The sequence below is a fragment of the Carcharhinus amblyrhynchos genome, chromosome 35 (assembly GCF_965287045.1).
Source record: "Carcharhinus amblyrhynchos chromosome 35, sCarAmb.v2.hapA, whole genome shotgun sequence".
Taxonomy (NCBI): domain Eukaryota; kingdom Metazoa; phylum Chordata; class Chondrichthyes; order Carcharhiniformes; family Carcharhinidae; genus Carcharhinus; species Carcharhinus amblyrhynchos.
In genome coordinates, this window is record NC_137358.1 from 15218092 (window position 1) to 15243865 (window position 25774).

At 45.4% G+C, this 25774-nt stretch overlaps 1 protein-coding gene across 1 annotated transcript in view; it reads right to left on the reverse strand.

The window, feature by feature from the left end:
• LOC145361608 (ubinuclein-2-like) overlaps nt 1–25297 on the reverse strand; it is an 80948-nt gene extending 55651 nt beyond the window's left edge. Inside the window, exons 1-6 of the mRNA XM_080217464.1 lie at nt 24918–25297; nt 16788–16880; nt 16145–16246; nt 12542–12679; nt 11468–11580; nt 1770–2277 (exon numbers count right to left, since the gene is read on the reverse strand). Coding sequence (XP_080073590.1) covers nt 1770–2277; nt 11468–11580; nt 12542–12679; nt 16145–16246; nt 16788–16880; nt 24918–25148 — 1185 coding nt within the window. The 5' untranslated portion in view covers nt 25149–25297. The remainder of the gene's footprint in view (nt 1–1769; nt 2278–11467; nt 11581–12541; nt 12680–16144; nt 16247–16787; nt 16881–24917) is intronic.
• Nucleotides 25298–25774: the final 477 nt, after the last annotated feature.

Sequence of the window (25774 nt, forward strand, 5' to 3'; positions counted from 1 at the left end):
ATTAACATAAGATAATCAATCCTTCTTTCACTTTCTGTACAGGATTAAAATCTATTTAGGTTTCCTGGTTTACATAGAAAAATAGAAAATAGGAGGCGACCATTCGGCCCTTCAAGCCTGTTCTGCTATTCAGCATGATCATGGCTGATCATCCAACTCAATAGCCTAATCCTGCTTTCTCCCCATAACCTTTGACCCCATTTGCCCCAAGTGCTACATCCAGGCGCCTCTTGAATATATTTAGACTATTATGTCTGTGTTTAACTCTAGTAAGTAGAAGGTGGAATTCAAATTATTCAAAGTAAAAGGTGATTTTGTTCTACAAAATTTACCATATGAATTCTTGTTCCCCTGCGAATTCCCATATTAGGGCAAACCAGATCATTTGTAACTTTGGCAACTTATGATGAGCTTCCAATCACTTTCTCCGTCAATGAAACTGTCGACTTGGGCGACGGGATGCCATGGTGGTACAGTGGTTAGCATTGCTGCCTCACAGGGATCCGGATTCGATTTCCAGCTTGGGTCACTGTCTGTGTGGAGTCTGCACGTTCCCCCTCTGTTTCTATGCATTTCCTCCCACAGCCCCAAAGATGTGCGGGTTAGGTTGATTGGCCACGCTAACTCGTCCCTTCGTATCGGGGAGACTAGCTAGAGTAAATGGGGATAGAGCCTGGGTGGGACTGTGGTTGGTGCAGACTCGATGGGCCATATAGCCTCCTTCTGCACTGATTCCCCCCTCTAACACTGCTCATCTCTTCCCCTGCCTTAGTTCCATCTTACTATAGCTCTTCATGGCCCTATGGAATGGATTTTCAAAAAGTGTTCTCAAAATTCCCTTTACTCCTTTCAGGCCCTCCTTAAAACTCATCTCTTTGATCAAACTTATAGTCACCTCATCTGATACCTTTTTTAAAATGATACTTCTGAGAAGCAACCTGGAGCATCTAAGGTGCGATAATAAGGACAGAGGAGGGAGGAGGAAGCATCCCATGATTTTGATTCCGTGATAATGAATGATTGGTGATAGTTGGAAAGGAACTGGAAGCTGATGTCCTGCACACAAAGAGAGGATCCAGCTGAGCTACAAAGGCTCCCATATTTGAATAGCGTACCAATAATTACCATGCAGGTCTGCACATGAATAATGTCTGAGGGTGTGGGCATACCTCCGAGGTGGGCACACACACTGAGGCAGCAAAGGGAGAAGCAGAAAATGAAAAATTACAAAAGCCACATGTGTAAAGGTACCGAGTCACCCAGACTCTACTTCAATCAGCTGGGTTAGGCGGCTTTAGACTGGCCTCATTCCCCCTATTGAGAGGGATAGGACAGGAAAGGGAAGGAAAAGTCAAATCCGACAGGGCTCCCACTCCAATCATTCCTGTTTGAAAAAGATGGAGAGGATTGAGCTCAGCTGTAACAAAACACATGGTTGCACAACTTGAGAAATATGCATTTGGGGGAAGATTTGGATCAGTCTATCAATTGCCTTATTTTCTCATTTGTGCTGCCGGTTTCTCTTTCCATTTTTTCCCCTAATTGAAATTACATTTCCTTACTCAAGCACTTTTCAGTGCTCCCTCTCCATTTCATTTGAAAAAAATGTCAAAACTTATTGTGTTGTGGTTAGTATTCCCTTGATGCTCCCCAACCCTTAACATCAGTGACCTCAGGAAGAGCAGCACCTTCAGAATTGAGAATAAAGGTCAGAAAACAGAACTGATCTCTCCAAATGCCACTTCATCATTTTCTAGCAATGTACTTACATGGGTTTCGTTGTTTGAATGTACAGCACACAGTGCCTTAAGATCATGGATCCGTTTTTCAAGCTGAGCAGGTAAGCCTGTCGGCAACTCTGACACCTGTTTTTGGCTTTGGGCCGGCGAGATGAAGCTGGAAGACATTGCGGTGTTGCTGTTTTCCTCCGTTTCAGAGGCTGGGCTTCCACTTGGCGTTTCCGCCAGCAGCTTATCTATGTCCAGGTCCCCAAGTAACTCCATTGCATTGGCAGCTTCCTGAAGCAAGTCGTGCTCATTGGAGTTCCCCAGAATCGCAAAGACCTGGTCGGAGGCAGTCAAGCTGAAATCAGAACAGCCAGAGTTCTTTGCAGCCTGCTCCGGCGTCTGAGAGGCAGCTGGAGGTTTCAAGGTGATTTCCTGCTTTTTCATGGCTTCTTTCTCCTTCTGGAACTTCTTGAGCATTTCGGCCAATGACAGGGCATCACTGTGATTTTTCCGCTTCTTTTTATGTTTGTCAGCGTTGAGGGCCACCACTCTAAAAGAGAGCAGAAAGGAGTTTACAGGATGATATAATGGCTACGTTAGCAGATTAATAATCTGGAGAGCATGCGTTCCAATGCTACCATAGCGGTTTGAGAATTTCATCTCCAGTTCAGTAAAAGTGGAATGAAAAAGCTAGCATCAGTAAACTGACTCACTAATATCCTTTGAGGAGGAGAATCTGCCGTCCTTACCTTGTCTACATGTGACTCCAGCCCCACAGCAATGTGATGGACTCTTACCTGCCTTATGAAATAGTGGGACATTTAGTTGCATTGCACTACCTCATCAACTTCTCTGGGCAGCCAGGGTTTGCTCTGGGGATGGCGGGATCGTCTTATGAAGAGGGGCTGGGCAAACTGGGCCTGTATTCCCTACAGTTTTCAAGAATGAGGGGTCAGTTCATTGAAACCTGCAAAATACTTAAAGGAATTCTCAGGGTAGATGCAGGTCAGATGTTTGCCTTGGTTAGGGAGTCTAAAACCAGGGGACAAAATTAGAAAATAAGGGGGAAGCCACTTTGAATCAAATAATCCCTACAGTGTAGAAGGAAGCCATTTGGCACATCGAGTCTGCACTGACCATAGTTCCACAAGGCCCTATTCCCATAACCTCAAATATTTACCCTGCTAATCCCCTTGGTACTGGGGTCAATTTAGCACGCCCAATCAACCTAACCCACACATCTTTGGGACTGTGGGAGGAAACTGAAGCACCCAGAGGAAACTCATGCAGACCAAGGGAGAATGTGCAAACTGCACATAAACAATGACCCGAAGGCAGAATTGAACCCGGATCCCTGGCGCTGAGAGGCAGCAGGGCTAACCACTGTGCCACCATGCCATCTGTATATACATTGTGGATTTAAAAGAAACCCCTTTACTCTAAGTGTTAGAATGTAGAACTGACTCAGTGAATAAAACAGATGCATTAAAAGATTGCATGGGGCATAAACTCCCGTATGGATCAGTTGAGCCAAACAGCCTATTTCTGTGCTGTACATTCCAAGTAATATTGACATGGGTTAATTCCTGCTGTGGTCACTTCCCAGTCAGACCAGCGGCAAACAACATTTGTAACCCATTTATACAAAAGGCTGGGGGAAGCTACAGAAACCTAACTCCACTGTCAGCCATCTGGGGCGTTTTGCTTGCACTACAGGAGCTGATTGTCCCTTCTCCTGCCAGCGAAGGCCTCCAGTTGACAAAATTATCAGTGGAAAGAAAACACTATCTTTTTTTTAAAGAACTTTTTTTTAATTCCAATTCAATCCAATTAAGTACAATTCATAGTCTCAACAAGCTGAGACATTTCCGATCCAAGCTGACAAGACAGGGCTCTAACCTCCTGTCGTGGGTTTGATCTACATGATTCAAGCTGATTGGAGTAGGCATAGCTCCTCCTCCAAGGCTAGATCTCATTTGCATCTTAGCCAAAAGGTCTGCATGCTGAAACAGTAGAATTGGGTCAAGATCCACACATGTCCCTAATCTTAAAATACATTTGGTTGCTGATAAAATGTGTTTCCTGTTTACGTCTGTTTTGCAAATGAAATGTAAATATCCACTTGATGAGATCTGCTGGCTCTTTTACCATTTGTCCAGAAAGTTCAGGCTCTGATTGGTGTGTGACAGAGGTTAATGAGCAAACCATCTGCGTTCAAATTGGTATCTTTAATGCAATGTTATCACTTTAACTTCCCATCCTATTTTAGCCTTCCAAACCATACCTCTCACGTCAACCCCAGTCCTCTCATTCCTCTCATGTTGCCTCCATCCCAATCCATCCCTTTTCCCTGTGCCATCACCATGCTTTCCACACCACCTAGTCCTCCACTCCAAATCCCCCATGAGTTCCCCCGCCACTCCTTTCATTGAGCCACCTCCATGATGTTCCTGCAAACCCCCCACTTTCACTGAGCCACGTCCATGATATTCCTGCAAACCACTCCCCCCTCCGTTCCGCGCGCACCCCCCCCACCACCACCAATGCCCCACCATCCCTTCATCTCTTCAGTCAGGATAACTTTGTTGTTGGGGTCCCCTTACCTTCCAATTCACAAAACATCTGATGTGCAATTAGCACCTTTATTGCAACATCACATTTTTAAATCCCCATTGCATGCCATTCCATCATTCCTTTGCTCGTCACTGAATCCCATCCCTTCTCCCTATGCAATCCCTGCTCTCCGATCCATACCTCCCATGCTTTCATCCCTTAAGCCTTCTCCCCACCCTCCTCTCATGCTGACCTGTCAACACTCCCCCACCCAGCTGTTCCCCTTCATCTCTTGCCTTCGCACAGTGCCTTATGCTTGGTGAGATTCTACAATACTCTGTTGCCAGGCACCTGTGGGATAGCAGCTGGTTAATTAGATATTTTATATCTTGTTTTAATGACATTTGGGTACTGGGTGTATCCAGAAACGATCCAGGGGCAGCATGGTAGCACAGTGCCTCACACTCTGGTTTCTCTAAATCCTATAAATATTTTAATGACATAGCTCCAAACACCCAGATTCAATTCTGGCCTTGGTTTAACGTTTATTTATTGGTGTCACATGTAGGCTTACATTGACACTGCAATAAAGTTACTGTGAAAATCCCTGAGTCGCCAAACTCCAGCGCCTGTTTGGGTACACTGAGAGAGAATTTAGCATGGCCAATGCACCTAACAAGCACATCTTTCAGACTGTGGTTGGAAACTGGAGCACCTGGAGGAAACTCACGCAGACACAGGGAGAATATGCAGACTCGACACACGCAGTGACCCAAGCCAAGAATTGAACACAGGTCCCTGACGCTGTGAGGCGGCAGTGCTAACCACTGTGCTGCCACTTCTTGCTAATATGATTGTCTGCGTGAAGTTTGCACATTCTCCCCATTTCTGTGTGGGTTTCCTCTGGGTGCTCTGATTTACTCCCACAACTGCAAGATATGTTGGTTAGATGGATTAGTCATGGTAAATGTAAACTCATCTCCAAACTCGGTGGCCTGGGCTGTGGCTCCTCCTTCTGCGACTGGATCCTGAACTTCCTAACCCATAGACCACAATCAGTAAGGATAGGCAACAACATCTCCTCCACGATCATCCTCACAAGGCTGTGTTTTCAGGCTCCTACTATACTCCTTATACACCTATGACTGTATGGCTAAATTCCTCTCTAATGCAATTTTCAAGTTTGCTAATGACACTACCGTAGTGGGTTGGATCTCAAACAATGACAAGACAGAGTACAGGAAAAAGAAGAATTTGGTGAACTAGTGCGGCAGTAATTTGTCCCTCAATGTCAACAAAACGAAGGAGATTGTCATCAATTTCAGGAAGTATAGTGGAGAACATGTCCCTGTCTGTATCAACGGGGACAAAGCAGAAATGGTCAAAAGCTTCAAGCATTGAGTTGTCCAGATCACCAACAACCTGTCCTGGTCCCCCCCATGCTGACACTATAGTTAAGAAAGCCCATCAACACCTCTGCTTTCTCAGAAAACTAAGGAAATCTGACATGTCTGCTACGACTCTCACCAACTTTTACAGATGCACCATTGAGAGCATTCTTTCTGGTTGTATCACAGCTTGGTATGACTCTTGCTCTGCCCAAGATTGCAAGAAACTACAAAAGGTCATGAACGTGGCCCAATCCACCACACAAACCAGCCTCCCATCCATTGACTCTGTCTACAGTTCCTGCTGCCTTGGGAAAAGTAGCCAGCATAATTAAGGAGCTCATGCACCCTGGACATTCTCTCTTCCACCTTCTTCCTTTGGGAAAAAGAAACAAAAATCTGAGGTCACGTACCTATCAACTCAAGAACAGCTTCTTCCCTGTTGCCATCAGACTTTTGAATGGATCTACTTGCATTAAGTTGATCTTTCTCTACACCCCAGCTTTGACTGTAACACTACATTCTGCACTCTCATTTCCTTCTGTATGAGCGGTATGCTTTGTCTATATAGCTTGCAGGAAACAATACTTTTCACTGTACATTAATTGTAACAATAAATCAAATCAAAATATGTGGGGTTACAGGGATAGGGTGGAGGAAAGGGCCTGGGTAAGATACACTGTCAGAGAGTAGATGCAGGCTCAATGAACCGAATGACCTCTTTCTGCACTGTATGGATTCTATGATCCATCAAATAACCCCACCAACAGACAGACCATCTAGATTGACCAACCAATACAGTCCAGACAGACGAAAACAGCATATTCTTACAGATAATAAATTTAAAATCTTACACCCACTCAATTTTCCATCTACATACTTCATGGCCAGTTGCACATTACTTGCATCAACATTTCCAATAAAAATTTTGACATTAACATTTATGCCGATGCAAACTCGCCATATTGTAACTGCAAAGATAGCACTGTAGCACCTCACAGACCTTCAACCTGCACTGCGGAGAGATGCCTTTTCTTCTCTGCTCCCCAAATTGCAGCCAAGTTTGTGATTCAAATATAAGTAATATTTATCCAGGTATAAGCTAAAAATAAGGACTGTGCCTATAACTTTAAAAAGGAGAATTATGTCTGAACACCCAGACTCAATTATTCTTGCTCTCCAGATCCTGAATCCAATACCATAGGAGTAGGTTAGTAGTAAAATTCAAACTCCCAAGTATCCCAACGTAAATGCAAAATAATCTTTGAGGATAAAAAGGGAGCTTTTTGTGCTGTTGCTTAATTGCTAAGTTATTCTTTGTATTGCCGAAAGAGAGACATGCTGTTGAATCTTTTTACCTTGCACTGACCAGGACAAGTACAAGAATGACAAATTTCAAAAGGAGCAACAATTTATACTGCACGAGAAAAGAGGGCTAATTTGTTAGCAAGTTAACTCCGATTGATTAAGGCATAATAGCCATGGAATTATTGCCTCCCCCCCCAATACTTTTGCTCCATTCAAAAGAGGAAGACTGTCTGAACAAGTCCCTTTTGCTCGCAAAGGACAGGTCCCTGCATTTGCGCAACTGCTCTTTGGCTGACCTCTGGATATTGGAGAGAATAATTAGCTTCTAATTAACCTCAGGATGAACTTGCACCTTGTAGCCTTGGAGAAGGCAATGGCTAGACTATTAATCCAGAAACTCAGCTAATATTCGGGGACCTGGATTCAAATCCCACCATGGCAGATGGTGGAGTTTGAATTCAATAAAAAATAACTGGAATTAAGAATCTACTGATGACCATGAAACCATTGTCGATTTCCAAAAAAAAACTCATCTGGGTCACTAATGTCCTTTAGGGAAGGAAATCTGCCATCCTTCCCTGGTTTGGCTTACGTGTGACTCTAGAGCCACAGCAATGTAGCTGACTTTCAACTGCCCTCTGAAAGGGTCTGGCAGGCTACTCAATTCAAGGGCAACTAATGCTAGCCAGCCGGTGATGCCCACGTCACACGAACAAATTAAAACAAAATTAAAAATAAAGGGACAATCCTCATGATGCACAGCAGAATAATACGCCATGTGCTAAATGGCATAATAGTTCTATATATATAGGGTATCCTTAAAAGGGGTAGCAGGAAGCTTTTCAATGCCTCGTGCTGGTACATTGCGTAGTTTTAGCTGATAAATGCAATAGCAACCCAACACACTTTGGGATGCCTCAGGTTTAACTTTGGCCAACTTGTGCTAAGTTTGGGTTTGGACATAACCCAAAGAGTATATTTTTTTAAAAAATGCTGAAAATACTTAGCAGCTGCTGAGATAGAATAGAAGGCCTGATTTTACCATCAAGGTGTGCCTGTTTTCGGGCACGAAAACTTGGTAAAGTCAGACATGAGGTGAATAGCACAATCCGCGCCTGCTCCCCCTTCATCAATGGCTGAAAATGGCAGTCTTCTGGGCCACGCCTGAAACAGGCGCAACGTCAATTTAAATGCATTTGATCGCATTTAAAATGACTTAATAGGCTGCTTGTCCAAACTTACCGGCACCTCCCCGTTTGCTACCACGTTCGCCCGTCCAGATTTGGCATGAAACAAACATGGTCCACAAAGGTCCGATTCAGGCTCTCTAACTTCTGATGATATATGTTCAGAGCTTCACGTGGCTCTCTAACTCAGATAAGTGGTGGGGAAGAGGGAGGTGGGTCAGATGGCTTTCTGGTGGGTGAGGAGGGCAGGGGGAAGCAGGTCAGATGGCTCCCTTAGAGGGAGGGAGGCGGGTCAGATGGCTCTCTGGAGAGGAGGGGGACAGAGGCAATGGGGGTTTGCTACCACTCTGCATGTGATCAGTGGTGGGGGGGGGCCAATGCCACTCTGCGTGCGATCGGTGGGGGGAAGGGGGAGTCCGTTGCCACTCTGCAGGTGATTGGTAGAGGGGAAGGGGGCAGGGAGTCGTGATCGGTCTGGGTGGTGGGGGTTAGGGGGATAAAGGGAGTCAGGTATGTTGTGGGGACGAGGGGAAGGCTTTATCCAGCCGAGAAACGATATGGCAGGGGAACATGTTTCTTTTGTTTTAAACTGCTCACGCGCAGTTGAAGGCACCGGTCGGAGCTGCAGCATTTCGGGCACGATAAGCCCCATCTGCAGGCTTCTGCAGCTCGATTCAGAATCGCTGCTACTTTTTCAGGCAGAGTGCATATGGGGATGCCTGGGAACAGGTCTAGAAGTTGGATGTGAAACACTCCCAGTTTCAAGTCCGCCCAGCACTGAGAATGAAAGTGGTAAAATAGGGCCCAGAGTTAACACATTAGGTCTGCGACCTTTCATCAGCATGTAGTCCATAATGCATACTTATAGCGGCTTCTCATAAGTGTAATTTTCAGAACAATGGAGTATTTTTATGCATTACAGGAACCACCCATTGCTAACTTCCTCAAGAACCTACCTATCTCGTCTCATAAAAATCTTCTCCTTGGCTCAGGTGAAGTAAGACTAACTTGCAGCATCTACACTGTCTGAGCTGAGTTAATTCGGTACAGGCTAGGAATCAAGACATTGGAAGTTACTGGTTTGTATGATTCAATATTTAACAAGCAAGCCCCTGGTGTGAACCAGTTCATAACATGAGGAACTGCAACACAGTCTCAAGGCTTACTGTGGTAGAATCAATTTTGGTGCCGTGTGATATGAGATGACTATTTACTCAAACAGCTTAACACAATAATTTGCCTGAAAATGATTCATTCATTACTTAAGGGCAACGAATATTTGCTTAGAAAGGAAATAATTATCAGGAAGAGTGGGGTCAATGTTCCCTTTAAGCTGCACTGGTGCATGTACCGCGCAGGGAACAAACAGGTCATGTCCTTTAAAATGCATACATGCATGGCCACGTGGCAATCTTAAAGAGACCATGCAACATAACAAGCAGGCTGCACACAGCAAACAGCTAACTTTCAGTAGGGTTAACTGGACAGCTCTTTTAAAGATGGTTGGCACTGCTGCCTTACCGTGCCAGGGACCTGGGTTCGATTCCTGGCTTGGGTCACTGGCTGTGCGAGTCTGCACGTTCCCCCCCACATCTGTGTGCGTTTTGTCCGGGTGCTCCGGTTTCTTCCCACAGTCCAAAAGATGTGCTAGTTAGGTGTATTAGCCATGCTAAATTCTCGCTCCATGTACCTGAACAGGCGCTAGAGTGTGACGACTAAGGGACTTTCACAGTAACTCCACTGCAGTGTGAATGTAAGCCTACTTGTGACTAATAAATAAACTTTAACATGGACATGACGAGCCAGATAACCATCTTCTGTGCTGTATAATTCTCGAATACTTCATACTAAACAATCACTCTAGACTTTATCTTTGTTTTTTTCGCATTCATTCTGTTTTAGGTGTTACTTTCTGACCAAGAGGATAGCAAAAGTGGCACAACTGACCATAGCTTCAATTTTTCCTCCCTTTAGGGATGTTCTCAGCTTGCACCAAGTGATCAAAAGTGGATCCTCACAGCAGGAGAACACATTCTATGTGAGTCTAAAAACTCATGCCCTGCTAATCAACAACTACATGCTTTTGCATGACACCTTTAACATAGTAAAATGCCCCAAGGCACTTCACAGGAACACTATTGGGTGTACCATTTATAACAGGCACTAAAGAACTCACCAAAACTCATATGACAGCACCTTCCAAACCCACGACTGCTACTGATTTATAATGACAACAGCAGCAGATGCATGGAATCACCACCACCTGGAAATTCCCTTCTAAGTACTCACCATCCTGACTTGGAAATACACTGACATTCCTTCACTGTCGCTGGCTCAAAATTCTGAAACTCCCTCCCTAACAGCATTGTGGCTGTACCTACAACACAAGGACTGCAGCAGTTCAAGAAGGCAGCTCATCACCACGTTCTCGAGGGCAATTAGAGATGGGCAACAAATGCAGATCCAGCCAGTGACACACACATCTAGGAAAGCCTGGTGCTTGGGGCCGAAACAACTAGAAACACTGCTGCCAATATAGGAAATTATGGATGTACACAGGGCCTGAATTAGAGGAATGCAGAGATTTTGGAGGAATTTACATAGATGGGAAATGTTGAGGCTGTGTAGAATGAGAATCTTACATTGGAGGAGTTACCCCTGGAACACGGGGGTGTTGGATGAATTGGACTACATGCAGATTAGAATATGGACAAAGTTTAGAATGAGCTCAAGTTTATGGAGGGTTTATTTATTATTAGTCACACGGTGCCTGTTCGGGTCAATGCACCTAACCAGCATGTCTTTTAGGCTGTGGGAGGAAACCACAGCACCCGGAGGAAGCCCATGCAGACACGGGGAGAACATGCAAATGCCACACAGACAGTGACCCAAGCCGGAAATCGAACCCAGGTCCCGGGCGTAGCAGCAGTGCTAACCACTGTGCCACCACAACGCGTGCTTTTTTTTTGGGGGGGGCATCCAGGACAGCATTGGAATATTCACGAAACAGTACAACAATGCTGAATTTCACAGCCATGTGACAACACCAAGCCATCCAAGACAACAAGATGCATCATTACACAGAACCACCTGCACTGAAAGACATGGAGAGGAAACCCGATATATTAGTATAAGCAAAAACAGGGATGAGAAAAGAGGATGTAGCCCGTCCATCCAATACAATAAGCCTCCCATCTCACTGCATTTTGAATATCTTTGTCTAATCTGCAGGAACAACCTTTCACTCACTGTGACTGAATCTTGTAGTCACGGCCATATGAGCAACTCAACATGGCCTACTCACCCAGACTCCTTTAAAACTTTCAGCTTCCTTGACTTCTTCTCTTTCATCCCACTTTCATCCTTTCTTCTTTGTTTTTTCACCACCCTATCTTCTCCATCTTTTAATTTTTGTTTCTGAAAGAAAAACACCGCCAGTTTTCTGTTTACTGTCCAGTCCGAAAGAACACTCGTACAAAGACAACTCATCACATCCCAGTCAAGTTTCACACAAAGCCGAAAGATGGTGTTTCGTCAGCACTTCAAAGTTTGTTGCAAAACATCATTTTTAGAAAGAAAGCAGTGGATTTATTCAGCATCTCAGATGCCTATGCAGTTTAATCGTGCTGGTAGAACAACTAGCAATACAAAGCACAGCAAATAACAAGGGGGTGCAAGCAGAGGATAATCACCTGAAGAGGAAAGCTAGGAGATATCTTTCCCATACAGAAATCTGCTAGACTCAAGATTTATCGGAAAACCCTAATAAGGTAGTGACTAGATCAGATAAAAATGAATTGGACAAGTATATATATGGTGAACCAGTAGTAAATGGAATTAGAGTAGACAGTTCTAGTTCAAATGCTAGGCTCAAATGCCTAACGAGCTGATAACCAGAAAGAAGATATTTTGGGGCTTTGGGGTGGGGTCATAGACATTCCATGTAAAGGAGATCAATCAGGTAAACACTACTAAGGACAAGTACATCAACTCACTGTGGTGTAGGCGTGCACCGCACCTTTAATTGGTAATGGGTTGAAACATTATGGGAGAAGGCAGGAAAATGGGGTTGAGGAGCATATCAGCCACGATCGATTAACAGAGCGGGCTTGATGGGCCGAATGGCCTAATTCTGCTCCTATATCGTATGAACTTATACACATTACCAAAGTCAAGCTTCAAACAAGAACCTGAAGGCATTAATGCGCATCGAGTATTGACTGATCACAGGGGGTTACTGGAAACTGAGGGACTCCTCACTCTCATCATTACGCTTGGTATTGGGGGCAGCTTATGCCATGGAAGTCAGATTACACATTATGTGGGATTGGTTCTGAGTCTCACAATCTGCCACAGAATTAAAATCACCACCACTCACTTTTGGTGATTTCAGTCTTTTCTTTCCCACCATATCTTCATCTTCAGTGTCGGAGGTCTGCCGGAACTGCAACGTTCCTGTGTTAATGTAAAATCCTCCATACTTTGTTGTCAGGGAGGCTGGGACCAATTCGTCATACTGGAAAATAAATTCAGGTTTCAGCAGGAGCCCTTGCCAATTGGAGAGCTGAGAGCTGGAATATTCAATCTGAGTTAAACATACAAGTGTGCACTGTTCAAGTGGTTGGAGCAACCCAGTTCACATTGCTTGCTGGCCCCTGACTTAATCTGAAATATATACATTTCTGATGTGTGTGCATGTCAAAGGTTGCCTGTGCAGTTCTATAATACACTAAATTCACGTATTCACAATATGCTATTTCTTGGTCACTTATCTGTATTAACGTCTTCCATTATGAGTTTCTATGACATCAATCAGATTAGAAACTGCGAAGGATCCAAATCAGAATCTCAAAATGCTACAAATTCTGCTAATTAATTTTAAATAATGTCAAATTATACTAAGAACCAAGGATAGAACATTTGACATTAAAATGCACTTTGGTTCAGTTATTCCCAGCTCTTCACCCTACTTTAGTTGAGGACGATGTTTGTCCTCAACTTCCTATAAGTAGATGTCACTGATCACAGACTAGTAATATCTGGGCAGCACGGTGGTTAGCACTGCTGCCTCACAGCACCAGGGACTCCAGTTCAACCCAGCTTGAGCGACTGTGCAGAGTCAGCATGTTCTTCCTGTGCCTGCGTGGGTTTCCTCCGGGTGCTCTGGTTTCCTCCCATAGTCCGAAAGACGTGCTAGTTAGATGCAATGGCCATGCTAAATTCTCCCTCAGTGTACCCAAACAAGCACCAGAGTGTGGCAACTAGGGTATTTTCACAATAACTTCATTGTAGTGCTAATGTAAGTCTTCTAAAATAATAAACTAAACATATAGCACATGAAGTCTGTTCAGCCCATTGTGCCTATGCCAGTTCTTTGAAGGAGATACCCAATTCATCTCAATTCCTGCTCTCCTACATCCTGTACTGAACCAGGGTTGACCATCTGGTTTGTTGATGGAGTGAGAGCTATTCTGGGCTATGAGGTTACAGATTGCGGTGGAATACAATTCTGCCCCGTTGATGACCCATTTTGAGGCATTATCAGCCTTCAGGGGTACTTTAACCTGCCATTTCCAGAATGTACCAAGCTTAAGAATCATTGAGAAAAGAGGGGGTTTTGGGTGAAAAAATAGAGTTCTGAAAGCGTGCCATCCCATCCCCAGAGGGAGAACATCAACCTTTCTGGCTGACATGGTTGTGAAACTGTTTCCCAGAACTGAAAGGATTCGGTTACGCACAGTTCCTTTATTCAGTATCAGTCTTCACTGACGTGTACTCATGCTTTCAGTGCTGAACTTCCTCCAGATTTTGAAAAACACAAAGCAAACCATATCAATGAACACCGGTAAGACTGAAACGCAAGGCTATTTTTTTTTAACCACTGTTTCTAGCCATGAAATTATGTTCTGCTGGTATCCCTGTACAATTTCACTGCCAGTGTTCAAATACTAATCACCAAGTTTGCAAATCTAACAGTCACAGCATAGGATTTTTTTTAAAAAAAGGACATGCTGATGATGGAGATACTACAAACATGAGTGGAAAAATCACCAATTGTGGACATCTAACTGTCCAGTGCACACAGCTGGTGGCCAATGGACCCTTACCACAAAGAAAATGGCCCTTTTGATGTTCAGTATCACTCACACAGGCAGGAGGAATCTCTGACCACTATTTAAATTCTCTCCACGAGCCCAACAGTCTTATTCAGATTCTGCCTGAGGATATGGACCTTCAGGAGAAAAAACTCAGGAGTAGGCCATTCAGACCATCAAGCTTGCTCACAATTAGATTAGGTAATTCGATATTGTATCATGGCTGATCTGATTGTGGCAACCACTCCACTTTCCTGCCTGTCCCCCATAACACTTGACTCTTTTGTCAATCAAAAATCTGTTGCATTCAGCCTTGAATATATTCAGTGACCCAGCCTCCAGTGCTCTCTGGGGAACAGAATTCAGTAAAAATTTCAAGAAAAAAAATTCTCCTCATCTCCGTGCTAAATGGGAGATCCCTTAGTTTTAAGCTATGCTTTCAGTTCTAGATTCTCTGTTAAGGGGGAACATGCTTTTAACCTGCCAAGCTCTCTCAGGATCTTATTTTTCAATAAGATTACCTCTCATTCTTCCAAACTGCAGTAACTATAAGTCACAGGAACATTGAAAATAGGAGCAGGAGTAGGCCTTTCGAACCTTTTCCGCCATTCAGTATGATCACGTCTGCTCATGCAGCTCAGTAACCTGATCCCATTTATTCCCCATATCCTTTGATCCCAAGACTGACCCCAAGGGGGTTTCTATGGTCTCTGGTAGAGAATTCCACAAACTCAGCGCTCCCTGGCTAAATAAATTTCTCCTCATCTTAGTCCTAAATGATTTAACCCCATACATATCCTTAGACTGTGACTCCTGGTTCTGGACTCCCCTGCCATCGGAACCATCTTTCCTCAATTTACCCTGTCTCGTCCTGTTAGAATTTTATAAATTTCTTTGAAATGCTCCCTCATTCTTCTGAACTCCAACCAATATAATCCTAACTGACTCAATCTTTCCTCATTTGTCAATCCCACCAGGAATGAGTCTGGTAAGCCTTCACTGCATTCCCTCCACAGCAAGAACATCCAACTGCACAATATTCCAGGCGTAGCCTCACCAAGGTCCTGTATAATTCATAGAATCATAAGTCATATAGTATAGAAGGAAGCTATGTGGCCCATTGAGTCTGCACTGACCACAATCCCACCTACGGCCTCTCCCCGTAACCCCATGCATTTACCCTAGCTAGTCCCCCAACACACAGAGGCAATTTAGCATGGCCAATCCACCTAACCCGCACATCTTTGGACTGTAGGAGGAAACCGGAGTGCTCTGAGGAAACCCACACAGACATGGGGAGAATGTGCAAACTCCACACAGACAGTGACCCAAGCCAGGAATCAAATCCAGATCCCTGGCACTGTGAGACAGCAGTGTTAATTGCAGAAAGTCATCCCTGCTTCTGTACTCAAATCCCCCCGCTATGAAGATAAACATACCATTTGCCTTTTTCACCGCCCACTATAACCTCTCAACCTTTCTTCATAAGACACCCCCTTCTTCCAAAGAATCAGCCCAGTGAACCTTCTCTGGAGTTCCTTCCAATTCAAGTATGTCCCTCCTTGAGTAAGGAGGCCAAAATCACACAGTGCTCTAAGTGTGGTCTCACCACTGCTCTGTACAGCTGTAGCAAGACCTCCCTACTTTTATCCTCCATTCTCCTAGCACAGAATCATAGAATTGTTACAGCACCAAAGGAGGCCGCTGGGTCATGCCAGCCACGAGCATAATATCAGCCACTGCGCTAAGCTGCTAGTTTGACTGCAGATTTGTCCCATGAAGAGGCTGGTTAGCTTCCTTACAATACACAAACAAGGAGCTGAAAAAAAAGGACTCATTTATTGCCAAAGGAACAGCAGCACTGCCTATCAAAAGCCAACACTCACCGCTTCAGAGTTGTCGATGAATGGGTCCGTGTCATCATAACCGTACCCCATGTCAATTAAATCCTGCATGCGGTCTTTCCGTCGCTTGTGGTTCTTTTGACCCTGCAATTTGCAAGAGTTGTTTAGTTTCAGTTTCAGTTAAGGGGACCAAAACAGCAGATGCAAGATTGATCACAGACTATAGATATGCACGTCAATACACTGCTGTATTTTTGGAGACATATCCTTGAGAGGTTTAGCCCAGCACCATAGAATTCTTGGAGGGAAATTGGTGAACCGAAACAGCCAGCCTGCAGGGCAGCAAGTTATTGGGCCTGGCACTGATGCTCAGAGGACTGAAGTGCTTCTGCATCCTGCTTGACAAATGATCCTATTATTTCATCTGCAGTTTTTTGGGATCTTGCTGTGCACAGTTGGCTGCTACGTTTCCTACATTACAACAGTGAATACAGTTCAGAAACGACAAAGGGCGCAAAGTGCTTTGGGACATCCTGTGTTTGTGAATTTTTTTTCTTCTTAAGGAGGGTAGAAGTCGTGAGTGAATATCATGACTCTGTCTCCGTATCTACTGACGAGTCTCTTGCGTGCACTCTTTCATTTGCGTGCCCTCTCAATCACATCCCTTTGCACACTCAACACTCACATATTTTTCCTCAAGTTTCTTTGCTAAAGCTTCCACTTCTCTTCTCTCCTTCTCTTCAGTGCTGAAGGGATCATCAGGATTGGCAAAATTTCTCTGTTGAAGCAAAAAGAAAAATAGTTTATCTGAGGTGTGTGGGGGAACAGATTGACAAGTGATATGGGAGATTTCTCCTGGTGTCTCAGTTGGGTGCCTGCGCAGTGAGGTACTGACTCAAATAGACTACGGAAGTCCCAGATCTACGTTGCGTTCGCTGATCTAGCATCGAGTAGAGTTGATGATATGATTAGCCTCAGTGCCTCTTAAGGTAAGGAAATAACTAAAATCAGCCAGTGTGCCTGTGGCAAATCATTCCAAGCATCTCCCCTCTCCATTGCACCCCACCCCAAGCAAAAGCTAAAACTTTGACGTTTAGTGTCACAAGTAGGCTTACATTTAACACTGCAATGATGTTCCTGTGAAAATCATCTAGTCGCTACACTCCGGTGCCTGTTTGGGTACACTGAGGGAGAATTTAGCATGACCACTGCACCTAGCCAGTACACCTTCTAGACTGTAGGAGGAAACTCATGCAGACACAGGGAGGATATGCAGACTCCATCAGACAGTGACCCAAACTGGGAATTGAACCTGGATCCCTAGTGCAGAGGCAGAAGGGCTAACCACTGTGTCACACAAAGCACATGGAAGAGAGCAGCACGGGATTGAGCTTATATGTCAGACTGATCACATTAGAGCAACACAACATTAATGCACTAGTGAGTGCATGTAGGATACCAGAGGTCAGTTAGTTGTCTAATTCCAGGTGAGCCTGGAAAGAGAGAGTTCTTGGCCTTTGGGGGTGGGGGGTTGCAGTACAGATTTAGTAGAATGATACCAAACTAAAAATCATTAAAATATAAGAAGGGGTTGCATAAGCCAGGTGCGTACCCTTGAGTATAGAATATTAACAGATGATACTATTGAGGTAGATTAAACTACTGGATAGTTTCTGTCATTCTCTCTGATGGGGCAAGAGTCCAGAACAAGACAGCATAACCTTAAAATTAAAGTGTGGTTGTTCCGGGGTGTTATCAGGGAGACTTCTTTACACAGATGAACCATGAAGGAAACGGCAGCCAGATAATGGATGGCGATCATGAATCAACTGACCTGCCAAACGGTGAACCAAGAGGTCATTGTTGAAACTCTTGGCCCAAATGTCTGACCTTTTGCAGGAATCAGCACTCAAAGTGCACGGAATGCAAAACAGTCACTCTGAGAAGTTTCACTACTCAATCAACATTCAACAAATCAGAGGCTGAACCAGCCCAGTGGTGAGTTGGCAGGAACAGAGTTTTTAAAAAAAATCTATTTATTAGTGTCACAAGTATATTAATACTGCAATGAAGTTACTGTGAAAATCCCCTAGTCACCACACTCTGGAGCCTGTTCGGGTACACTGAGGGAGAAGTTAGCATGGCCAATGGACCTAATCAGCAGTGTGGGATTGAGAGGGGAAACCGGAGGAATCCCACACAGATATGGGGAGAATGTGCAGACTCTGCACAGACAGTGACCCAAGCCAGGAATCAAACCCAAGTGGCTGGCGCTGTGAGACAGCAGTGCTAACCATCATGCTGCCCATAGGGGGATGATACTCATTAGGAGACAGCACAGAGTTGCACTGACTGGAACATTTTGCTTCACATGTTTACCAGAAGATAACACACCTGTCTTTGACTTTTCACCGGTCCTGTCCAAAAATCAAAGACTTGATTCCTGAGGTGGTAGCAACAACAGTTCATAAAACATAAGTATCCCAGATTTTATTCATAGGAGTATAAAGTACAAGAGCAAGGAAATCAACTGGGATGTTGCATCCATACCAGGGCACCACAAACTGTGAAGGTAAAGGCAAGAGTGCAGACTGATTCACAAAAATGATCCCAGAATAAGGAACTTCAGTTATGAAGATAGGGTGGGGGACTTGGAGTTCTTTTCCTTAGAGGAGAAGCACTGAAAGAAGTTTTGATAGAGGTGTTCAAAATCATGAAAGGTCTGGGCAGAATAAATAGGGAGAAACTGATGGACGGATTGAAAATGAGGGGGAACAGATTTAAGATAACTGGATGGTGACATGAGGAGAAATATTTTTACGCAGCGAATGGTTAAGATCTGGAATGCACTGCCTGACAGTGCAGTGGAGGCAGAGTCAATCAGGATTTTCAAAAGAGAATTGGATTATTATCTGAAAAGGAAGAATGCATAGTCTGTGACAAGGCATTGCACCCCAATGGGCTTGGTCTGGAGTTGGACACCATGCTTATTTACAGATCTGATGAAAGGTCCATTAAGGAGCTTTAACTCTGCTTCTCTCTCCAAGGATGCAGCATGGCCTGCTGAGCAATTCAGAATTCTCTGTTTCTATTTCAGATTTCCAGCACGTGCAACATTTTGCTTTTTGCTCAACTTTCCACTGCCACAAGATTGTATTGCTGTACCTCATCAGAACCCACAGCAGCCTCATGGAGTACAATCCCCAAACATTAACACAAACTCATTAAAAATCCTTAATCTGTGAGTACTTCCTGCATCAACTTTCCATTATAAATTTCTATATCCACATTTAAAATGGAAATTGCCGATGTATATATGTCACGCTGCATTTTCACCCTCCTGCCAGTGGCAGCACAGTAGCACATCAGCTCTACAACCATACCTCAGCTTACACTGCAGAAACACTGCTCGGTAAAATCCAATCTCGTCCCCAAATTGCCAAACATTTAGCCACCTAACAACATAAAAACTGACATAGAACAATATGAAAATTTACATAGAATTTATGGCCTTCACGCTGGAACTGAATTACATTGAAAATCAAAGAATCCCTACAGCATGAGAGATGCCATTTGGGTCACCAAGACTGCATCAACAACAATCCCACCCAGAACCTATATCCATAACTCCACGTAATGGTTAGCACTGCTGCCTCACAGCGCCAAGGACCTGTGTTTGATTCCCAGCTTGGGTCACTGTCTATGCAGAGTCTGCACATTCCTGTGTCCACGTGGGTTTTCTCCAAAGATGTGCTAGTTTGTTGTACTGACCATGCTAAATTCTCCCTCAGCGCTCCCGAACAGGCGCCGGAGTGTGGCGGCTAGTAGATTTTCACAGTAACCTCATTGCAGTGTGAATGTAAGATCATGACTAATAAATAAATTTTAACTTTTTCTAAACCCTCTGACATTAAGGGTCAAGTTAGCAGGGCCAATCAACCTAACTTGTACATCTTTGGAGTGTGGGAGGAAACCGGAGCACCCAGTGGAAATCCACAGGGAGAACATGCAAACTTCACACACACAGTCACCCAAGGGCAGAATTGAGTCTGGGTCCTTGGCGCTGTGAGGCAGCAGTGCTAACCACTGAGTCACAGTGCTCTAATCCTGGCCTAATCTATTCTCTATCCTCAGATTCCATTGTGCCCAAGGTTGCAATTATATTGATATACCCATGCACAATTTCAGTCTCTCAATATTTTGGTTCTCCCTTAAAGGCATAGCAAATTATTCAGCTGCCAGATGGACAATTAATGCAGCATTGCAAGTGTCAGCCTCATTTCAAGAACGAAATGAACTATTACAAAGACCAATGCCTTTCACAGAATCATATAATCCCTACAGTACAGAAGGAGGCCATTCGGTCCATCGAGTCTGTACCAGCCACAATCCCATCCAGGCCCTATTCACATTTACTCTACTAATCTCCCTGATAGTGAGGGGCAATTTAGCATTGTCAATTAACCTAACCCGCATATCTTTGGACCGTGTGAGGAAACTGGAGCACCCGGAGGAAACCCACACAGACACAGGGAGAACGTGCAAACTCCCACACAGACAGTGACCCAAGGCTGGAATTGAACATGGGTCCCTGGTGCTGTGAGGCAGCAGTGCTAGCTACTGTGCCAACCTGCCACATTTGGAGGAGAAAGATGGGCAAAACAATGAACAGGGATAACCGAAGCTTCTGAGATTTACAACCCCGGACCTGTTCCTGTCAGCACAAGTACCAAGCCAATGAAACATTTTTCAGACCAATGATAAATTGAAAAACATAAAATGATCCCACAGTCGTTGCTTGATGAGAGAGACCAGAAGCAGCAAAGGCAGGATTTCAAGAATCTTGCTGAGGAATAAACTCAACATCTTCCAATTCCTCAACGTGACACTGAACCATAGGCTTCCAAGTTCAACTTTAGGGATGCAGAATTCCGTGACCTCAATCAGCGGGTGCCACAACTGAGGGAAGGTGAAATGAAGGTTCAGCAAAACAAAGTCTTGATTTATATGGCACCTTTCATGACTTCCAAAATCTCAAAGCGCTTTACAGACAATGAAATACTTAAGTTGAGACACTGCTAAGGTCCACAAATCGAATGAAAGTTAGCACACACTGACGATCAGGCTGTGATGCCTTTCGTGGCTGAAGAGCAGCCAATATTCACTATTTAGGTCCAGAGATGAAGAGTAGTCCACTGGGCAAGACCCTTAGCAGATGTCTTGCTCCTAAATAACCAAATTGCAGAAATATTGACTGGAAGGGCTAAAAACCAAATTGCAAAACGAGTAAAAAGTGAGATGTTTGGCTGAGAGAGAAAATAAGATGCACCAGTTAATCAAGCAGTTCACTCGATCAGCAGCCCATCTATCACCGACGCGCAGTGGCAGCAGTGTGTACTGTGTACAAGATCCACTGCGGCAACTCACCAGGTTTTCTTTGACAGCACCTTCCAAACCCAACCTCTACCACTGACCAGGACAAAGACAGTAAAAAGTCTGACAACACCAGGTTTTAGTCCAACCGATTTATTTGATAATACTCACAAGCTTTCGAGGGGACTGCCTCTTCGTCAGGTGAATGGAGAGTTCTGGCCTCAGACAGAGCATATAAAGCACAGACAATTGAGAGTTAACTGATTAAAATTTAATCAGTCCCCTCGAAAGCTTGTGAGTATTATCAAATAAATCGGTTGGACTAAAACCTGGTGTTGTCAGACTTTTTACTGTGTTTACGCCAGTCCAACGCCGGCATTCCCACATCAGGACAAAGACAACAGAGGTATGGGAACACCACTACCTGCAATAAATCCTGGCCAAGTCAGTGATGCCCACATCCCTTGAAAGAGTAAAGAAAGAAACGGAATAAATCAGCTGCCACTGAATGCACAAGGCACTTAAAACATCAACAGGAGAAAAACTTCACAGCACAAAACAGCACTGAGATTTTCCGCAATTTCACAACAGCGCCTGATGTACCAACTTCTAATACCTCAGTAAAATTTCAAACAAGGGCTGTGGAGGAACGCTCTCCTGTCCCAACAGCAAGAGACAATTGTATCAGATTAAATTCACTGAGCCCCAACATACAAACGAACTTCACACGATGCAGGAAGCTAATTCCAGACCAGGACAAAATCCTTGCACAACTCATAGTTCAGTTCGTTTCAACATAGGTCTTTGAAAACAGTCTGCATCACAGCTTGTTTTTGGAACATAGGAACAAGAGAAGGCTATTCAATTAGATCATGGTTAGTCTGTACCTCAACTCCATTCATCCGCCTTGGCAACATATCCTTTGGTATTGGATGGCTAACCCATCTACCACAAATCAAAACTGCCAATACTTCTGACTTCCATTGCTGTAGGATTTGATCGCCCTCACCCAGCTGCCAGCCAAAGGCAAAAAATGAGCTCATTTTGCAGAATCACCATTTCAAGGCAGGCAGCAATCTAGGTGTTCAAAGCAGCAAGATGCTATTTCTTCTTGTTGTTTACAAGCCTGACTGCTTCAGGCTTGGGCCCTACCCTAATATACATGCTGAATATAGCAGGACATAATGCACGTGGGGAGGCAGTGACATAGTAGTAATGTCACTGGACTCAGTGCAGAGGCCTAGACTAATGCTCTGACATTCAAATCCGACCACAACAACTGGTGCAATTTAAATTTAAATCAATAAAAATCTGGAATGAAAAGCTAGTTTCTGTAATAGATTCATAGAATAGAACCACAGAATCCCTACAGTGCAGAAGGAGGCCATTTGGCTCATCGATCATGCACCTACAACAATCCCCATAACCCCTATCCCTATAACCCCATTGTATTTACCCTGCTAACCCCCCTGAGGTGGGTGGTTTAATTTGTTTTATATTAAATTAAGTAATGGTGACCATGAAACTATCAATTGTCATAAAAGCCCACTTGAAGTTTATTTATTAGTCACAAGTAAGGCTTATATTAACAGTGCAATGAAGTTACTGTGAAATTCCCCTAGTCGCCAGACTCCAGTGGCTGTTCGTGTTAATGTATCTAACCAGCACATCTTTCAGACGGTGGGAGGAAACCCATGCAGACACGGGGAGAACGTGCATACTCCACAGAGACAGTGACCCAAGCCAGGAACCGAACCTGGGTCCCTGGTGCTGTGAGGCAGCAATCTAACCACTGTGCCACACTGTGTCGTCCACTTGATTCAACAATATCTTTTTGGGAAGGAAATCTCCATCAGTCTAGGCCCACAACAATGTGGTGGACTCCTAAACACCCTCTGAAATGACCTGCAAGTTGCTCAGTTCAAGGGCAATTAGGGATTGACAACAAATGCTGGCCTTCCAGTGTCATTCACAACACAAAAAAACATTGAAAACACAAAAGAGAAACACCAAACTGCTGTGGAACATGCCCTGAGTACTTGCAATGATAGAGCAGGCAAAACGTGGCTGTAAAGCTGGTCGCAAATGCAGACAGCATCGTGGGTAAAGTTATAATGGTTTTGACCGTGGTAACATCAGAATATTACTTCACAGCAAATCACTTTTATTTCACAGCAATTAGGATCAGGGGATTTAAGTTGGTTTTAAAAAGTAAATAGCTGGAGGACTTTCCTATTCAAAGAGTGGGAATCATATTGTGCCTGGGAAGGCAGCTGGGACTAAAATGTCAGTGAACACTGTAATAGGAGAGTTGGTGTATTAAATATCAAGCCTTTGATCCTGTTCCTGGATTTCCAGGTAATGCAGTTAGATTTGCAATTTTATTTCTTGCTTGGTTTTGTTCCATTTGTGCACCTAACTAGTTAGTATCCCTAGCTGAAGGAATGCGGATTGGTGCTTGCATTAGAGAAATTAGATTAATTAGGTGCATAGTCATTTCGCTTTAAGAAAAGTTGATTACTGCAAGTGTGACTCAGTGCATAGCAGCCTCGCCAGAATCAAAAAATTGTTGTCTTGAGCCTCACTCCCAGACTTGGGCATAAAATCTAGGCTGACACCTCAATATGGCATTGAAGGAGTGCTGCACTGCTGGAGGTGCCATCTTTTGGTTGGGAGTTTAGACCAGGAAGCAGTCAGTCTGCGTGTTAACAAAAAGTCCCATTGGACAATTCGAGGCAAAGAGAGTAGGGTCCGTGGGCGGGCAGGTGGGGGCCAGGGTCCTTGCACAAGGGCACATATCAGGGAGAGGGGGGCCTTGGAGAGGAGGGTCTTGGGGGGGGGGGGGGGGGGGTCTCGGGGAGACTGGGGGTGGGGGTCTCCGGGGGGGGAGTGGGGGGGGGGGTGTCTCCGGGGGGAGTGGGGGGGGGTGTCTCCGGGGGGAGTGGGGGGGGGGGAGTGGGGGGAGTCTCCGGGGGGGGGGGGGGGGGGGGAGTGGGAGTGGGTCTCTGGGGGGGTCTCCAGGAGGGAGTAGGGGGGGGGGGTCTCGGGGGTGAGTGGGGGGGGGGGGGGTCCTCGGGGGGGAGTCTCCGGGGAGGGGGGGGAGGGAAGTCTCCGGGGAGGGGGAGGGGGAGTGGGAGTGGGTCTCTGGGGGGGTCTCCAGGAGGGAGTGGGGGGGGGGGTCTCGGGGGTGAGTGGGGGGGGGGGGTCCTCGGGGGGGAGTCTCCGGGGAGGGGGGGGAGGGAAGTCTCCGGGGAGGGGGAGGGGGAAGGGGAAGGGGAAGGGGAAGGGGAGGGGGGAGGAGTCTCGGGGGGGGCGATCTCAGGAATTGGGCGGTCTCCGGGGGGAGTTGGGGGGGTGAAGGGGGGGCTCCTTTGGTCGGGGGTCTCTGTGTTGCTCACAGGCACTAGGGGAATCCCAGGGTCGGATGATCTGAGGCGCTTACCTTGGCCTCCCGCAGCAGTTCGTTGTAATTGTACTCGGTGTGGCTCCGATCGCTGGGCTCGCTGAGCCGGAGGCCGAAGCGGACATTAGCCGGAGCCGGGCCGCTGCGCTCCTCTCGCCGCTTCTTCTTGGAGGAGGTGGCGGTAGCGGCGGCGGCGGCGGCGGCAGGCACGGGCACGGCGGCAGCGGGCGCGGGCACGGTGTTGAAGGCGACCCTCCGCGGTTCGCTCATGTCTGCGCGGGCCGGGCCTGCCGCGCCGAGGCCTGCGGGCCGAGCCCGGGGCCAGGGCCGGCTCCGGGCCGCTGTAAGGCAATCAAAGCCCCGCTCCCCCTCCCCTCACTGAGCTCGCACCAGCGACGCCATCTTGCACGTCCCGACGTCACGGTAGCTGCGCGTGGAGCGCCCGTGACGTCATGCTCATGCGTGATGATGTCGGACTCACACGCCCTGGCGTCATGCTCGTGCGTGATGACATCACGCCCATCGTGCGCCGATCTCATCCTAATGCGTCTCGACGTCACTCTCCGCGTGCCGACGTCTTGTTAACGCGATGCCGTAATCTCGTTGCGTCATGCCACACACAGACTACTTGCCACATCACCTGTCAATCATCTGTCTGGCATCCCCTGAAGGTCAGAAAGTCTTCCATTTTTTGCACATAAGTTTTAAAGTCTATTTATTAGTGTCACGAGTAAGACTCACATTAAAACTGCAATGAAGTTACTGTGAAAACCCCCTAAATCTGATCTCAGCTATTCAGGGAGACAGTCTGGAAGCACTTCCACTACCTCACAGGAGCCTTTCCCAAATTATCATCCAAAACTTTTGTCGCTCATTACACAAAATTTTAATGATTA